Genomic DNA, 17133 nt, shown 5'->3' with positions numbered 1-17133 from the left:
TTTGCAGTTATAATGCTCATTTATATTTATGTCCTTGTATGAACTGTCTTTTTTTGCCAGTTCTGGGGCTTGAACTCAGGGCCTGGGCACTATCCCTGAGCTTCTTTTGCTCAAGGCTAGCACTCTATCACTTTGAGCCACAGCTCCACTTCCAGCCTTTTCTTTTATGTGGTACCAAGGAATCAAACCCAGAGCTTCATGCATGCTAGGCAAGCACTCTACCACTAAGCCACATTCCCAGCAATATAAACTATCTTATGAAATTTTTTAAAAAAAGAAAAAACTCATCAAATTCATACTACCAAACAGGAAATTTAGTTTAAAAATACAAAAACAGACTCTCTTTTAAGCTTGTTTACTTCTTCAGCAAGCTCTACAATGATCTCTCTTGATTATCTTGTTGCAGTATTAGATGGCCAAAGAAGTTATTGATTCTCAAATTCCTGAAGGAGTTATGGAAAAAGAAGGCAAGAAGGGAGGGAGGAAAGGAGGAGGGAAATAAGGCAACTCCAGCCTACAGGGCTAGATTCACAAGCACACAAATGTCATCAGGACTGGAACTCTTGATCTTTGCTCTCATTTTCCTATCCTTAAGAGAACTTTTGCTGCAGTGGACGATATTGCCAATGGCAATTATCACAGAAAAAGCCCAGAGCAAAGAAAGGGCTCTCTTCCAGATTCTGGCTTGTGGAAAAATCCTAGGAAGGTCTCTGGCCAGATCAGGTCACCTGACAACCTTCAGCGCCCCCATGTGGCCAAAGGGATGCAGCCACTGAGAAACTGCCTGGTTTGAGTAATGGGTAATACACACCACCTAGGGTCCTGGGTGGACAGAGATGACACCAGCTATATGGCTCTCCCTTATAGCTGAAATGTCCATTAAAGGGAATAATGAAATTTAGCCTCAGGAAATTGTTTGAAAAAGAAACCAAGTAATAAGGGGCAGAAATGCAGTCCCTAAATGTATCGCTTCAGGCCTTTACTGAGCCAGCTGCCGAGCTGCTTGTTCATGTGGAGGCTGGTGGTTAGCCAGGAGGTAAAGGAGAACTTTTCCAGGGAGTATCCATAAAAAGCTCTGCTGCTGCTCTACAGTTTCCTAGGGAGACTGACTCAGTGAGAAGCCCGGATGACCCCATGTCCTGGGCATGTAACTTTATTGGTAAATCTTGGCAGAAAATCACATCCTCAGTTCTTGCTCTGCCATACCAGCTGACACACACACAGGACTGTGTTCTGGGCCTCTTTTCCTTGGGGCTTCGTGAGGCAGGTCCTTTGAGAATACCATGATCAAGGGGGGCAGGGTAGGGAAGACTAGGAGGATGAGGGAGAAAGAGGGACAGGAAAAGAGTTATGAGGAAGAACAGAATAAACAGAAGCAACAACCCAATCAGGATTCTCCACAAATTCTCCTGTACCTTCATACTGTCATTTGCCCCATATATGACCTACACCTTTGGTTCCCAAACTGCAACCCATGATCAGTGAGTCCTAGAATTAATGTAGGAATCAAAAGCAATCTTCTTATAGGAAAGAAAAAGTAGAACCAATGGCTTGCTATGTGTGCTAGTATTACTTGTTAAGGAATAATTTCATAAAACCATGTCTCCCAGATCCCAAGGTAAGTTGTATTTCTTTGTTCAGACCATGGCAAAACACTTGGGAAACGAATGGTCATTTGTTTCCTCTGCATCTCCTGTAAGTAGACTAAGCACACAGAAATATTTAAGGTAAGCGTGTTGTTTCAACGCTAATTTAAGCACAAAACTTTTTGGATAGAAATGATAATAGGCCAGGCTTTCAGCTTTAAGCCCCCATCTCAGTAAGTAGAGGAAGGAGAATCTCAAGTTCCAGGCCACCTAGAACTATATGTAACAAGACCTTGTCTAAAAAACAAACCCCTGGAAGGCTGAAATGGATCCGTGGGTCTCTCCCTCTCTGATTCTCCTCTTAGTGAGAACCTTTACAGTAACAATGACTTAATACCAAGCCTTTTTTTTTTAATCTTACAGATTTCTGAAATTTATTGGTATTTCCAACTCTTTGTATATTTGCAGAATTGTCCTAGAATTTTTTTCCTCTGACTGGATTTTTTATTCTAACTGAAAAGTATATATTTATCAATAAATTCTTACCAAAGTAATGGAGTTGAGTTACATGAAAATTCTTGGCACTTGTTTTGCACATGTGTAATTTTTTTATAAGTAAATTTTGTGTGTGCTGGGCTTGACAAAGAGCCTGAACTGTCCCTTAGCTCTTTTGCTCAATGTTGGTACCAACCAGTTTGAACCATAGCTCTACCTTGATTTTCTTTTTCTTTTTTTGGGTCCAGTCATGGGGCGTGAACTCTGGGCCTGGGCACTGTCCCTCAGCTCTTCAGTTCAAGGCTAGCGCTTTACCACTTGAGCCACAGCACCACTTCCAGCTTTTTTCTTTTTGCTTATGTGGTGCTGGGAATCGAACCCAGGGTCTCAGGCAAGCAAGGCAAGTGTTCTACTACTGAGCCACCTTCCCAGCCCCTACCTTTATTTTTTTGCTAACTGGGGATAGTTTCATGGACTTTCCTGACTGGACAAGCTTCAAACCAAGATCTTCAGATCTCAGCTTCCTGAGTAGCCTGGGATTATTAGTTGTGAGCTACCAGTAACCAGCAAATAACTAGCACAAGAAATTCTCTGTGATAGCAGATCAGGTTCATTAGCATGGGCCCCGAGCTTTGAACAAGTCAAGACAAAAGCCCTACCATGAGCCACATCCCTTGCCTTTTTTTTTTTGGAAACAGGACATGTTACAGGCTGGCCTCCAACTGTGTTTAGGGCCCAGGCTAGCCTCAAACACACGATCTTTTGTCTCAGCATCTCAAATGCTGAGATTATAAACAGGAACTACTATGCTGAGTCACAATTCTTTTACTATCTGATTTGCTTTCATACTTGCTAAGATTCAGATTTTCTGTGCTGTAATGTTTTATTTTTCTGCTTTGATAATATTTAAAGCCCTTACAGAATTCTGGGGTTTAGTAAAGGCAAGAGAACTACTCAAATTTAGCCAGTGAATCAAATACTTGTCCCAAAATACTAAATCCCATTTATAACTAGTCCAAAGCTGCACTATTATAAACCTCTTCTGTCAGCCACTTGGAGAACTGAAGGAAAAATACATCTATTCTTGTTTATCTTAGCATGTGTATGAAAAGACACTTAGTTTTCTCTCACTAATGATGACAAAGCCAAGTAGAGAAAGTCAAGGAAAAAAAATGAACATTTGCTTTATTATAGAAGTAAATGAGATGAAACTACACTTTTGACATAGCACATCCTTCCAATTACAAAAGTAATAATACACACCAGCCTGGTTATTGAAAGATGTCTAGTACACAGAAGGCACTGTACAAAAGGAAATGTACGCATTACTTGACTCATGTAATTGTAATCCCTCTGTACATCACCTCTATAATAACAATACATTAATTTTTTAAAAAGATGTCTAGTATAAAAAGTTCCATGCATCCTTAAAAAAAACCTTACTCATCATTGGCCTTTTAAATAGTTGTATTCTATAACTGAAATGCTAAGATGTATGTGGACAACTTCCAAGAAAACTTGTCTTTTGTGTATTTCTGTGTATTCTCCAAAATTCACATAAGATAGTTTGACCTTTAAAATGAAGAGCATGGAAAGAGGATTCATTATTGGCCTTAATCCAAGGGAACTGAACTTCTGCTTAATCCAGTCTCCTGAATCCAATCATGAAGTGTGCAGGACTAGGCAAGAGAACAATGGTATCAGCGCATGTGACAGATGGTATTGGCCATAGGCCTTCAGGAAATCATTCGATGAATCCTTAGTCCAAAGGACCATGTAATAAAATCAGCTGTAGACAGTACCTCCTATTTTCCATTGATGAGGCTAATTTCCAGAAGCGCCCCAAGATCCCACACATCAAAGCATAACTGGTTAACTGTGGATCAAAAATGGCCTGACAGGCAAGGAAGACCCAGCACCAAGGGGAATTTCCAGGGACACGAATGACCACAGCCAGTAGCAGGAAAGGATGGACCTGTGTACTCCTCCAAGCACACAGAAAAATGAATTCATGTAAAGAATGTTGCTTAGATGAAACTGGAGGAAATAAAGAGATCTGTGTTTGAGAAGTATTCCAGAAAAGCAAACGTGGGAGTAAATGATTAGGCTTAATCAGATTAGGCTTAATTATTAAGTCTGACATATACCTTTTGAAGTTTTAGGAATGCAGCCATTTCAGTCATTTTACTGCCAAGAACTGCAATGTTTCCTCTTGTTTATGCAGGTAAAAAGGGGCAACTATGGTGTCCAGAGAACAGAACTCTTGCCTGGTGACCGGGACAACCTGGCCATTCAGACCCGAGGTGGCCCAGAAAAGCATGAAGTAACTGGCTGGGTGCTGGTGAGTATCTAGTGCTAGCAAGAAGCTCATTCTAAGAGTTAAGACACAAGCCGCCCTGGCAGAGGTGCCAGATGTTCTACCAGCCTGGTGGCACTGGCTCCTGCACATCCATGTAGAGCAGCCTGCTGGGGCCACTGTTCTTTTCAGGGAGGAACAATAAGAGTTGAAATTGACTGTATGTTTTAGAAACCAAGAGTTAATGAAGAGTAATTTTTCCTGAGTTTTATGCAAAATTCTCAGAGAACATAATGACCCAAGCACTAATTACTTTATCTGACTTGACACTTGATTTAATAGATGTTACTTAGATCATATCCTCTAGAAAGGCATCACTCAAACTTATATGATGCAACCCAAATTTGTTCGTAACAATTTCTAAGAGTATGAATCCTCTCAGACCAGGCGTGGTAGCGACACAGGTTTCCAAGCACAGGACTTACTTACTCCTAGCAGTCATTGCTACAGATTCTCTTACTGGTCACCTGGTCATCTTAGGGAACTTAGGAAATGATGACCATGCAAGCCAGTGGGGAGAGGGGAACTAGTTCCCACAGGGGATCTAGAGATCCTTTTTCTGTCACAGGTGTCACCTCTGAGTAAGGAAGACGCTGGAGAGTACGAGTGCCATGCATCTAATTCCCAAGGACAGGCTTCAGCATCAGCAAGAATTACAGTTGTTGATGCCTTACATGAAATACCAGTGAAAAAAGGTATGTAAATAAACCTCAGACCTTTAAAATATCCAAAGTATCAATAGGAAGTGCATCAAGTATGCCATTCAAATGTAGATCCCATGGTTCCCTGAAGAATACTGGGATGATGGGGGAAGGTGGCTCAGTGGTAGAGCGCTTGCCTTGCATGCATGAGGCCCTGGTTTGATTCCTCAGCACCACATAAGCAAAAAGAAAAAAAGCCGGAAGTGGCACTGTGGCTCAAGTGTAGAGCGCTAGCCTTGAGCTGAAGAGCTGAGGGACAGTGCCCAGGCCCAGAGTTCAGGCCCACGACCGGACACCCCCCCCCAAAAAAAAGAATACTGGGATGTCTGAGGGATTGCCCACACTATAACTTAGATGCTTTCTTCTTATCTTGGCCATGAGAAACAGAACTTGTTTCCCATACTTTTTTTGTCCATGTTCAACACTTTAGCCATGCCTCCAGTTCTAGCTTTTGCTGCTTAACTGGAAGTAACAGTCTTGAGGATTTGTCTGCTCTTGCTGGCCCCAAACCTTGATTCTCAAATCTCAGCCTCCTGACTAGCTAGGATTATAGGCCTGAGCTTCCGGCACCTGGCTCCATTACTACCTACATGGCTTTTTTCATTTTGTTATGTTAAATTCCCCTTTAAAAGGAAATGACTGTGGGAGACTTTGCTCTTCATTATAGGCTTCTAAGAGAAAAAGGTGGAGAAAGAGTATGTTGCCAAATTCCCAATTCTTCCTGCCTCCACTTCCCTGCCAACAAGGGTACTCCAAAGAACCCAGGCAGATAGTGTCACAGTATTTACCTAGTTCACCAGTGATGTTTGAACAGGCCTTCCCTTACCCCAAGTCAGAACAATATACCACTTCACTGTGCCAATCACTGGGCTGTGGAACGAAGGCAAGTATCAAAGAGTAAAGATTGCCTTACAGTCAAGGTGTGTAAAGCAAGGCAATAACACAGAGCAGCAGCTAAGAATTAAGTCACATTTGAGTCCCAGCTTTGAGCTAATTCTTCTGCCCTTTAAAGTATGAACGAGGGCTGAACCACAAAGTTCTTACTTTCCCTCCATGAATCCCAACTTAAGAGAGCTGTACAATGTCTGATCTAGTGTATAAAGTATACAAATACCTATACTTTATTTCCAAAGTGTACATCTGAAACTGTACAGCTCAAACTCAACAAAGCACTGTAGTGTATCATGCATTTATTACTCACATGTCCTTTATTGCCATATTTTGTTTTTTTTTTAACAGAAAGGGTCTCTGGTATACACCTGTAATCCTAGCACTTTAGGAGGCCAAGGCAGAAGGATTCTAAGTTCAAGACCACCCTGGACCAGATAAGAATACCCTGTGTGAAAAACAATGAGTTGGAAGAAACATGGGTTTTCTAAGTTGTCTCAGATGGTCCCAAACTCCTAGGCTTAAAACATCCTTCTGCCTCAGCCCTGGAATGCTGGCTGGGACTACAGATAAACCATTATATCCCATTATATCTTGCCCTATCTATTATCCCTATCTAACATGTTCAAACTGCCTGTCAAGTAGAAAGTTTACCATGTCCAAATATGTAACCAAATATTTTTTATCTTTTTCTCTTTTTAAACAGGTGAAGGTGCTGAGCTATAAACCTGAAGAGTATATTAGTCTACATAGCTAAAACTTAACCATAGACAGCCCATATTATTACCTAATTACAAGTTTCTTTTATGCCAATGCACTAATACTCTAGTAATAATACTCACAGGTTTTATATAAAGAAATACAAAGTAAAGATAACATAGGCGGGAAACATGGAGCAGTGGTAGAACACCTGCCAGAAAGGACAAGGCCAAGAGTTCAAACCCAAGTACATCCAAAAACAATAAAAATAATACTAAAAGAGGACATCAAGACATCTATAAAAATTTATTACCTATTTACATGCATATCAATAAAACAAATGCTTTTAACTGCAATGCAGTAATTTTGTAATTTTTAAAGCATCCACAGAAACAAGACAGATTCCCAAATATCTTGTCTAGAGTCTTTGAAGAGTTAAACACTCATCATTCGAGGTGCAATACTCATAGACATAAGTTCCTGAAACAACAGTTTGCACGCGTAAGGCATTCGCACCAAAGAAATCTGAAAAGAGAAAACAAATCATCATCAGAAGAACTCTACTGAAGTGACCCACTTCATTCAGTACTACAGGGGAATGAGGGGCCTCAGTCAGTCCTGCTTTCTCCCAGCAGGCTGTGCTATTCCTCTGGTAGGCCACACATAATGTATATGCAACCTCAATTGAAAAATTATAGTAAAGGATTAAGAAAAACTCATTTTTCAAAATTCCTTGTGGAAAACTTGATTATTTAAAAAAAAAAATAGAAAACTTAGAGAAATTACCATACATAAAATAAGGAATCTTACAGAGGCACACTAGCATGCTTGTGAAAATACTGACCTGTTCCCACACACTAAACCTGCCTGCAGAACAGACCAACATAGGCATGGCAGAAACCCAAGGACTGCAGTGCACACATACCTGGGTTTTATTTCGGCAACCCCTGCATTCATACGTATGTGTCCTGGTGTTAGCAATTGCCATAATTCCACAAAGGTTACACACATGAACCTGATAGGGATCGGAAGCCTCAAACAATCTTTCTCTTAAAAATTGGGCTGCTCCATGGGCAATCTGACAGTCACGTTCCATTTCTCCAAAGCGCAAGCCACCATCACTGGAAAGGAGAAAACAATAAGTATTTTGCACTTATCACTATATACACAGCATTGTAACCAACATTAAAGAATGAGAACTAGGCTGTAGATTTTATTCCTTAGCATTCCCTCTCCCTTCAGGGGAGGTAAGATCTACCAGCCATTTGAGGTGCACTAGACAGTCCCCAAATGCAGCAGACATATTAGATTTTCAAGTACTGTGTGTAATTTTCCTTATAAATACAATGTGGTATGGAGTAAAGACTCATCATGCTAACATTTAACTTTCTAGAATTCACCACTATACTCAGAAGTGAGTAAAAAGTCAATCTAAATAAGGCAGCTTCTCAATAAACGATGTCCCAGGCAGTCAAGCTTGCAGTGATGAATGCACATCCAAGGCCAGGAGAGTGACCGTAGGTCTCCCCATGACACCAGCGCAGTGCATTGGGATGCCCACACAAATGGGCTATGATACTTCCTTAACATCCTTAGCACAAATAATACATATAATAAAGCCAGTGGGCTTATGATACTTCCAAATGTAACAAAACTTGTTATTCTGAAATTGGTTAAGTAAAAAGAAAACATCAAGCATTTATCTAGACTTTATTATAGGCCCTATATTATATAAAGATACATTCTGAGCTGGGCACTGGTGGGGCTCATGCCTTCAATTCTAGATATTCAGGAGGTTGAAACCTGAGGACCACAGTTCAAGCCCAGCCCAGGCAGGAAAGTTTGTGAGACTCTTATCTCCAATTAAATCACAGAAAAAGTGGCACTGTGGCTCAAGTGGTAGAGTATTAGCCTTGAGCAAAAGAAGCCCATGGACAGTGCCCAGGCTCTGAGTTCAAGCCCCAGGACTGGCAAAAAAAAAAAAAGAGAGAGATAAACCAGTGGATTTTAACATGATATACAAGAAGGCAAAAAGGCTTAAGGGCCTGGCTTCATTACATTACTATTTACTTTTAAGAAATGGCAATAGTCCTTTTAGTATAGCATCATAAAAAAAATAGCCACATTTACCTAAAAAAAAAATACTCCCACCCTTTTTTACTGACAACTATGTCAGATTACATTTTTCCTCACATACTTAAACATAAAAAGCACATACTGAAGTAAAATGAGTGCAGAACTGGATAGAAGACTCTAGCTACCTTCAAGTAAACCAGTTCACTAAGGACATTTGCAAAAATGTAAACTTATTTCACTCATCAGTAAATGATTTAGGAAATACACTTTTTATTAAATTTGATACTGATAATGTATATATTACTGTTTGTTTAAATAAATGTTTAAACCTATCTTCATTTCTAATATAATAATTACCCATAAATATACTTCACAAGAATGAAACTGAAGTTCTGGGATCAAGAGATTTGAGAGCCAATTATTTACAGGCGTAAGTAATATCTACAGAAGAAATTATAGGGGCTGGGAAGGCGGCTCAGCAGTAGTGCTTGCCTTGCATGCATAAGGCCCTGGGTTCAATTCCTCAGTCCCACAGAAGCAGAAAAGGCCAGCAGTGGTGCTGTGGCTCATGCAGTAGAGTGCTCGCCTTGAGCTGAAGAGCTGAGGGACAGCGCCCAGGCCCAGAGTTTAAGCCCCATGACTGACAAAAAAAAAAAAAAAGAAATTATACAGTGCTTGCTAAATAAGTGCTGTATAACCCTAGTTCACCTCTGATTATTTTTAAGCAAAGCTAGGTTATACAGCACTTGCTTAGCAAGCACAGACCACGGGCTTGATTCTCTACACAAAAATGTGTGTGAGTAAAATAACCAGGTACTAGTATGAGAGAGGAGATGGACACAGGAACAAGACTGAAACTACTGAAGTTGGGTGACAGGTATATTGACATTCACAACCCCTTTTCTTTGTATGTATTTGGCATTTTCAAATGAAAGGTTAATTAAGAATAAATAATGGGCTGGGAAGGTGGCTCAAGTGGTAGAGCACTAGCCGTGAGCTGAAGAGCTGAGGGACAGTGCCCAGGCCCAGAGTTCAGGCCCCACTACCAACAAAAAAGGAAAAAAGAATAAATAACAGTGATAACACAGCTTGCTTACCGAGATCTACCTTCCATAGGCTGTCTATTCAGGATCTGAATAGGTCCCCTAGCACGAGAATGAATTTTGTCATCCACCATATGCTTCAAGCGCTGGTAGTAAGTTGGGCCAATAAAAATTTGTGAGGTGATTTTTCGACCAGTGAACCCATTGTAGAGGACCTGAAACAGACACAGATGTTGAAGCACAAAACTAAAACTATTAAACAAGTTCAAGGATATAAGTACATAAAGTACATATATTGGACAATTCCATTTATATAAAAAAAATCAACAAAGTATCTTAGCAGTTAGCTTGGGTATGAGTTGGGTGAATGAGAGGGAGTTTCTAGGTATAAAGGGTCCTGGGTCATTTTTTTTTATGGATCATGGTATTTGACACACAGGCGTGCTTACTTGGAAATTCATCAAGCTATGCATTTATGATGTATGCACATATTTGAACCATAAGTTATACTTCATCAAAAGGTTTTAGTGTGTGTGTGACCATGCACGCATATATGAGTGGGTGCATCAGTCCTAGGGCTTGAACTTTGCATGTGTGTGTGAGCATGCACACACCCACATACATGATAGTCCTAAAGCTTGAACTGAGGGGGCCTGGGTGCTGTCCCTGAGCCTTTTTGCTCAAGGCTAGTGCTTACGACTTGAACCACAACTCCACTTCCAGCTTTTTGGTGATTAATTGGAGATGAGAGTCTCATGGGCTTTTCTGCCCAGGCTGGCTTCAAACCACCATCCTCAGATCGCAGTAGCTAGGATTACAGGTGTGAGCCACTGGCACCCAGCTTCAAAGATTTTAGTTTTAAAGAATAAAACCGGGTTGGGGGGGCAGGGGGAGGATGGGAAGGGATGGGAAGGGGAAACAAAGGAGGAGGCTACAATGCTTGATAAGAAATGTACTCATTATCTTGGCCATGTAATTGTAACCCCTCTGTACATTATTTTTCACAATTAAAAAAAAAAAAGAATAAAACCATAGGCTGGGAAGGTAGCTTAGTGGTAGATGCTTGCCTAGCACGCATGTAGCCCTGGGTTCGATTCCTCAGTAGCACACACACAGAAAAAACCAGAAGTGGCGCTATGGCTCACGGTAGAGCGTGAGCCTTGAGCAAAAGCTCGGGGACAGTGCCTAGGTCCTGAGTTCAGGCCCCACAACTGGCAAAAAATAAATAAAACCATACATTACAAAATAAAACTACATAAATAATAGAATACAAGTAACAAAGTACCACTATATATACCTCATTTCCTCTGAGATGGTAGCCATAATCCGACAGGAGATTAGAAATCTTCTGGACATTAACAGCATCATTAAATGGAGTGGCATCACCAATTTCACCCTTGTTAGCTGATACCTTTGAAATAAAAATATTCTTTGAAATGCTGCTTCATTGTTTCCCTTTAGAAGTTATATATCAATTAAATATAAATGCAATTAAATCCATTCTATAAAGGGGAGGATTTAAAAATCTATGTATTGGGGCTGGGAAGGTGGCTCAGTGGTAGAGCACTTGCTTTGCATGCCTGAGGCCCTGGGTTCGATTCCTCAGCACCACATAAGCAAAAAGAAAAAAAACGGAAGTGGCGCTGTGGCTCAAGTGGTAGAGTGCTAGCCTTGAGCTGAAGAGCTGAGGGACAGTGCCCAGGCCCAGAGTTCAGGCCCCACGACCGGACCCAAAAAAAAAAATATATGTATTGAAAAGTTGTGATATATGGAGACTCATTTTCTTAATATCATATAAAAATATATGTTTATAGCAAATTGATTTACCTAAAAAAACCAAAAACTCAAATATAAGCCTTCAAATATGAATTCACCCATGGGATCAGATACAAAGAGAGCAAAAGTCCCAAATAGTTCTGATGGCCCCAAGAAAATGACATTTTAATGATCTGCAATCAAGCTGTCTATGAGTTAGGTTATGGCCATTCTACCTTAACAAGATACTTAAAAATAGAAACCTCCACTAAAAGGCACATGCACAGCTATAATAAAGCTATAAAATTACTAAGGTCACCTTGAACCAATTACCTTTCATCTATAGAAAGAAACCAGTTACTAAAATAATGACACATGTAGCAAATGCTGGTAGTATATCCTACAAAAGTTCTGCCATAACTTTGCAAACTTAATTTAAAAGATAAATAAAAAGACTCATAACCAACTTGAAAGCAGGAAAATAAGAATTATATTAACATAGCAACCCGGCTCAAATATAAGAGAAATCATCTACTATTGTTTTGGATGAAACATCAATTTGGAGTACATAGATTTTTTTTTTAAGCCAATCTTTTACCTTTCCTTGAAGACATTCAATCAAGTGACCAATAGTCATTCGAGAGGGGATGGCATGGGGATTTATGATGATGTCAGGAGTGATACCTTCACAGGTGAAAGGCATGTCCTGTTAAGAAAAAATTAAGAAACTTAGGAGAACCTGACTTATGTAAGCATAAGCCCTCTGTATATCACCTTTATAATAACAATTTTTTAATTTTTTTAGAGATGCTAAAACCTCTTTTAGAACTGACATTGCCTATAAATAAATTTGTCACAAATTCTTGTCCACATAGTATGTTTACATGCTTATTCAAAACTAACGTTAGAGAAATAATGAGGTAACAGCAAATTCTGAATAAAATGTTCAACAAGTCAAATGTTAGTGGCTCACACCTATAATCTTATCTACACAGGAGGATCGCAGTTCAAAGGCAGCCTGGGCAGGAAAATCCATGAGACTCTTATCTCCAGTAAACTACTCAGAAAAAGCCAGGCACTGTGGCTCAAGTTGTGGAGCACTAGCCTTGAGCACAAAGAGACTTAGGGACAGCACCCAGACTCTCAGTTCAAGCTTCAGGACTGGCAAAAAAAAAAAAAAATCAACAAAACACGGGGTTAGGAGTGAGGAAGACCAAAGACACCCACCTCTTGTCTATATTGAATACCACAAGTACCCTTCTGGCCGTGACGACTAGCAAATTTGTCTCCAATCTGTGGGATTCTAACAGAGCGCACCTAAATTCATATAAAAATAAATTAGGTGAAAGAAGCCACTTCATTTTAAAAGTCAGCTATATGGCACAAGCTATACTCACCCTTATTTTGCAAAACTTGTATCCTTCTTGGTTCAGAGTTACCATCACCTGGTCCACAATGCCTGTCTCACTGGTTCGAAGGAAAGTGCTACAGTCTCTCTTGGTATAGCGCCTGTTGGTGCTCTCCAGCTCATCTTCATTTTCAGGCAAGGTGACTGTTTTGCCGATGATAACATCATCTCCTGATACACGGACCCCTGGAGCGATCAGCCCATCATCATCCAGCTTGTCATAAATGGCATGCCTCATACCTGTAAGGAAACAGACATGGGATTTTCTAAAATAAAATTATCACACAGGAAAGTATTTTAGAATGTCAGTAATCCCTAACGAAGTTTAAAAGCCACAGACATGAATCAATTCCAAGTCAGTAGAAAGCTTCCACAGTCTGTCCTTAATCCAAATACTTACAAACTATTCTGTTCCCTGTGATACCACTATATATAGAAGGGGAGAAAAAAAAAAACCTACAAAGAAAAAGAACACGGGACTGAGTAGTGGAAAAACAGACATCAGCACACTTTAGATGAGTGTATTTCCATCTCATTATTACATAAGAAAGAGTATCTGTGTCCTCATACATCATTCCTCAGAAACCACAATTTCATCTTATACCATCTTTTGTTTTGCTTTTATGTGTGTGCTTATATGTCAATACTGAGCTTGAACTCAAGCTCTCACTTAGCTTTTTTTGCTCAAGCATGATGCTCTATCACTTGAACCACACCACCACTTCTATTTTTGCTAGGTAATTGGAGCTAAGAATTCTCAGAGTGGGCCAGGCACCGATGGCTCACGCCTGTAATCCTAGCTACTCAGGAAGCTGAGATCTGAAGATTGTGGTTCAAAGCCAGCCCAGGCTAGAAAGTCCATGAACCTATTATCTCCAATTAACCACCAGAAAACCAGAAGTGGTGTTGTGGCTCAACTGGTAAAGTACTAGCCTTGAGCTAAAGAGCTGAGGAACACCGCCCAGGCCCAGAGTTCAAGCCCCACAACCAACAAATTGGTATGCCCAGGGTAGCTTTGAACCAGGATCCTCAGATCTAAGCCTCCTGAAAAGCTTGGATTAGAAGTGTGAGCCACTGGCACCCAGCTTAATCTTGTGGGACTGTAACTCTACTGGACATCAATTCTACAAAGAGCCACCCAACAGAAACAGAATAATTGGAAGCTATGTGAACAACACACATTCTACCTGATATTCATGTAATGCTATCAGGAATCAAAACCAGGTCAAGCACCAGGGATGGCTTACACTTGTAATCCTAGCTACTCAGAAGGCTGAGATCGATCTAAGGATTAAGGTTAGAAGCCAGTCAGGGCAGAAAAGTCTGTAACAGACTGTTCTCTCCAATAAACTACCAAAAGAGCCAGAAGTAGAGCTATGGCTCAAGAGGTAGTGTGCTAGCCTTGTGTACAAAAGCTCATGGACAATGCCCAAGCACTGAGTTCAAGCCTCAGGAACACACACATACAGTAAGCATCCTATCCTTCAGAAGTACTTCTTAAATGCCTACAAAAATAATAAATTTGAATTTTCTTGAAAATATAAGAAATGCTAGAAAGTCCCTCATCATTTGTTTGTTTAGTACTACAAGGGTTTCAATGCAGAGGCTTGCATTTGCTAAGCAAGCACTCAACTTGAGCTATATCCCCAGACCTCATTATTTTTCGGCTTTTTACAGCTATTGAAGCTGAACAAATCTTATGATCCCTGAAGTCTGTGCACACTGAAGAACAAGTATAAACACAGCATGAGTGAGGCGGATCTCCTCAGTGCAAGCCCAGCCAGGAAGAAAGGTCCCAATCAAGTATACTCCTGGAAGGAATACCTTTTCCTACACAGAAGCTCTAGAAGAATTATAGGAAAATTTTCTCCTTCATTACAAAAATAGGGGCAAAATTACTTAAGAAAGCCACAGGAACTAATTCTGAGTTTTAAATGACAATGTCACTTACCTTGGCATGTTTCACGCGTAGGCTTCTCAAAAACTTCTTCTTGATCAAATCCTTTTTTAGACTCTTGTTCTTTATATGAGCGGTAGAAAACAGACCTAAAAAGACGTGGTTTTAAAGGTTTCACTTCTGGGTTTTTTATTTTAGGTGATACTTGGATCTTCAACTCAGAGCCCCACACTTGCTAAAGCAGGTGCCACCATGTCCCGAACTCTTTTTGCTTTCAAATAGGATCCTATTAGAATCTTGCATTTATGCCCAGGCAAGCCTGGACTGCAATCTTCCCATTTACACTTCCTGAATAACTGGGATGACAGAAATGTAGCACTATGCCCAGCTTTTTATTAATTGAGATGGGGTCTTTTGCCTGGGTTTGCCTCAAACTACAATCTTCCTGATCTCTCCTGAGTAGCTAGGACCTGGTGACCTTTTTTTTTAAGAGCTTAAAAAAAAAAAAAGAATTAGAATATACCAACAATATTTTACTTAGTTGATATTTGAGGTCCAATTTAAGCCATGAATCAGGTACAGGAAGCAACTAAATTAAGTTAAATCTTAAATGGACTACCTATGCAGCATTTGCGCATAAGCTTCACCACCTGCAATGATAATGAGCCTTGAAAGGACCCAGGATAACTTAAGTTCAGCCTCCTACCTGATACAAAAATCCTTCCTTCTATAACCCTCATAACCAGCCCAGGATCTATTCAAATCTTTCCCGCCCAAAATCAAAATCAAATTCTTCTCCTCTAAATTAAAACAATCTGCATATGCCACAGATTTAGACTAATCTTTCTGTCAATAAAATGGGGAAAAAAGTGGAAGGAAAATAGACCATAATATTAGCAATAGTTATTTGTGAGTTCTAAGATTCTGTGTTTATTTTTATTCCTTTGGATGTTTCTATATTATTTAAATGCAAATGTGTATTAGGTCACAAAAGAAAAGACTCACAGCTGGGAGCTGGTGGCTCATACCTGTAATGCTAGCTACTCAGAAGGCTGAGATCTGAGGATCCTGGTTCAAAGCCAGGCCTTGAGACTTATCTTCAATAAACCACTCAAAAAACTAGAAGAGGCAGTGTGGCTCAAGTGGTAGAGTGCTAGCCTTGAGCTAAAGAGCTGAGGGCAGTGCCCAGACCTAGAGTTCAAGCCCTATGACCAAAAAAAAGACTCACAATATTAGAATCTGAAAATTTAGAGAGATAAAACAGTGTCTTTAACTGTCTATCAACCAGGCCTTCTGTCTTCTGGTGCAGGGCATATTCAAACCTATTCTTAAAGAACTTTTTTTTAAATTGCTTTTCCACTCTAATCACATTATGACAAATTGTGTAAAAGCGGACCTGAAAAAGCCTCGGTCTACGGCTGAGCGATTCATGATAACAGAGTCTTCTTGATTATATCCAGTGTATGATGCAATGGCCACAATTGAGTTGATTCCTGCAGAAAATTCAAGAGAACACAAAAAGCGTCATCACAGAAGTAAAGAAAACCTGCCCTTCCTTTTAAATCCATTTTGTTCAATCTTATTTGTCAGAAATGGTTGGATGTCTTTATCTGCAATCTACAAAATAGCTGCTCTGCTGACTAAATGTTTCACACAAGCAAATCCTAAAATTGTCATTCTCAATGCATTCATTCTTACTAGTAAAAATCATTAACAAGGCAGCTCATATTTGAGTGCATTCTGAACCAAGTTTCATTGTACTCACCAAACTCTGTGCCTTTTTCTCTTGTATCAGGAGTTAATTAGTCTATAATCTCCAGTTAATAATCAACAGATTCAAACCCTAGCCTCCTATCTTCTCCTTTCCAGTTAGTTTTATAACTGGTACTACCCTGTTCCTCTCTTGCCAGGACATTAAAAAAAAAAAAAGCACATTCTTTCCTACTACCATGTTAACTCTTAATGGCTGCTCTACTTTTGCTGAGACCATAAAGAAAGTGGTAGCAACTAGAGACAGCAGCACAGGCCTATACTACTAGCATTCAAGGCTATGGCAATATGACAAGTTCAAGACCAGAGTGAAACACATGGGAAAGGTTAAATAGTAAGTAAAATCGGGAAAAGGTAAAGGAATGGGTGACATTGTCCAAAAAGAAATGTACTCTTTACCTGACTTGTGTAACTTTAACCCCTCTGTACATCACCTTTATAATACCTTTTCTTTTTTTT

The 17133-nt window shown here is 39.9% G+C and overlaps 2 protein-coding genes across 2 annotated transcripts in view; one reads left to right on the top strand and one right to left on the bottom strand.

Moving 5' to 3' along the window:
* The window catches only part of Igfbp7 (insulin-like growth factor binding protein 7), a gene marked incomplete at its 5' end in the record, with an annotated part of 66126 nt that extends 59045 nt beyond the window's left edge, over window positions 1–7081 (top strand). Inside the window, 3 exons of the mRNA XM_013008932.1 lie at window positions 4306–4422; window positions 5006–5132; window positions 6733–7081. Of these exons, the coding sequence (XP_012864386.1) occupies window positions 4306–4422; window positions 5006–5132; window positions 6733–6752 (264 nt within the window). The remainder of the gene's footprint in view (window positions 1–4305; window positions 4423–5005; window positions 5133–6732) is intronic.
* The window catches only part of Polr2b (polymerase (RNA) II (DNA directed) polypeptide B, 140kDa), a 40995-nt gene continuing 30878 nt past the window's right edge, over window positions 7017–17133 (bottom strand). Inside the window, exons 15-23 of the mRNA XM_013008931.1 lie at window positions 16301–16397; window positions 14959–15053; window positions 12997–13247; window positions 12827–12916; window positions 12198–12305; window positions 11142–11255; window positions 9899–10059; window positions 7651–7846; window positions 7017–7250 (exon numbers count right to left, since the gene is read on the bottom strand). Coding sequence (XP_012864385.1) covers window positions 7161–7250; window positions 7651–7846; window positions 9899–10059; window positions 11142–11255; window positions 12198–12305; window positions 12827–12916; window positions 12997–13247; window positions 14959–15053; window positions 16301–16397 — 1202 coding nt within the window. The 3' untranslated portion in view covers window positions 7017–7160. The remainder of the gene's footprint in view (window positions 7251–7650; window positions 7847–9898; window positions 10060–11141; window positions 11256–12197; window positions 12306–12826; window positions 12917–12996; window positions 13248–14958; window positions 15054–16300; window positions 16398–17133) is intronic.

Source organism: Dipodomys ordii, unplaced genomic scaffold (assembly GCF_000151885.1).
Source record: "Dipodomys ordii isolate 6190 unplaced genomic scaffold, Dord_2.0 Scaffold8, whole genome shotgun sequence".
Lineage (NCBI taxonomy): Eukaryota > Metazoa > Chordata > Mammalia > Rodentia > Heteromyidae > Dipodomys > Dipodomys ordii.
This window is presented reverse-complemented; position numbering and strand designations above follow the sequence as displayed.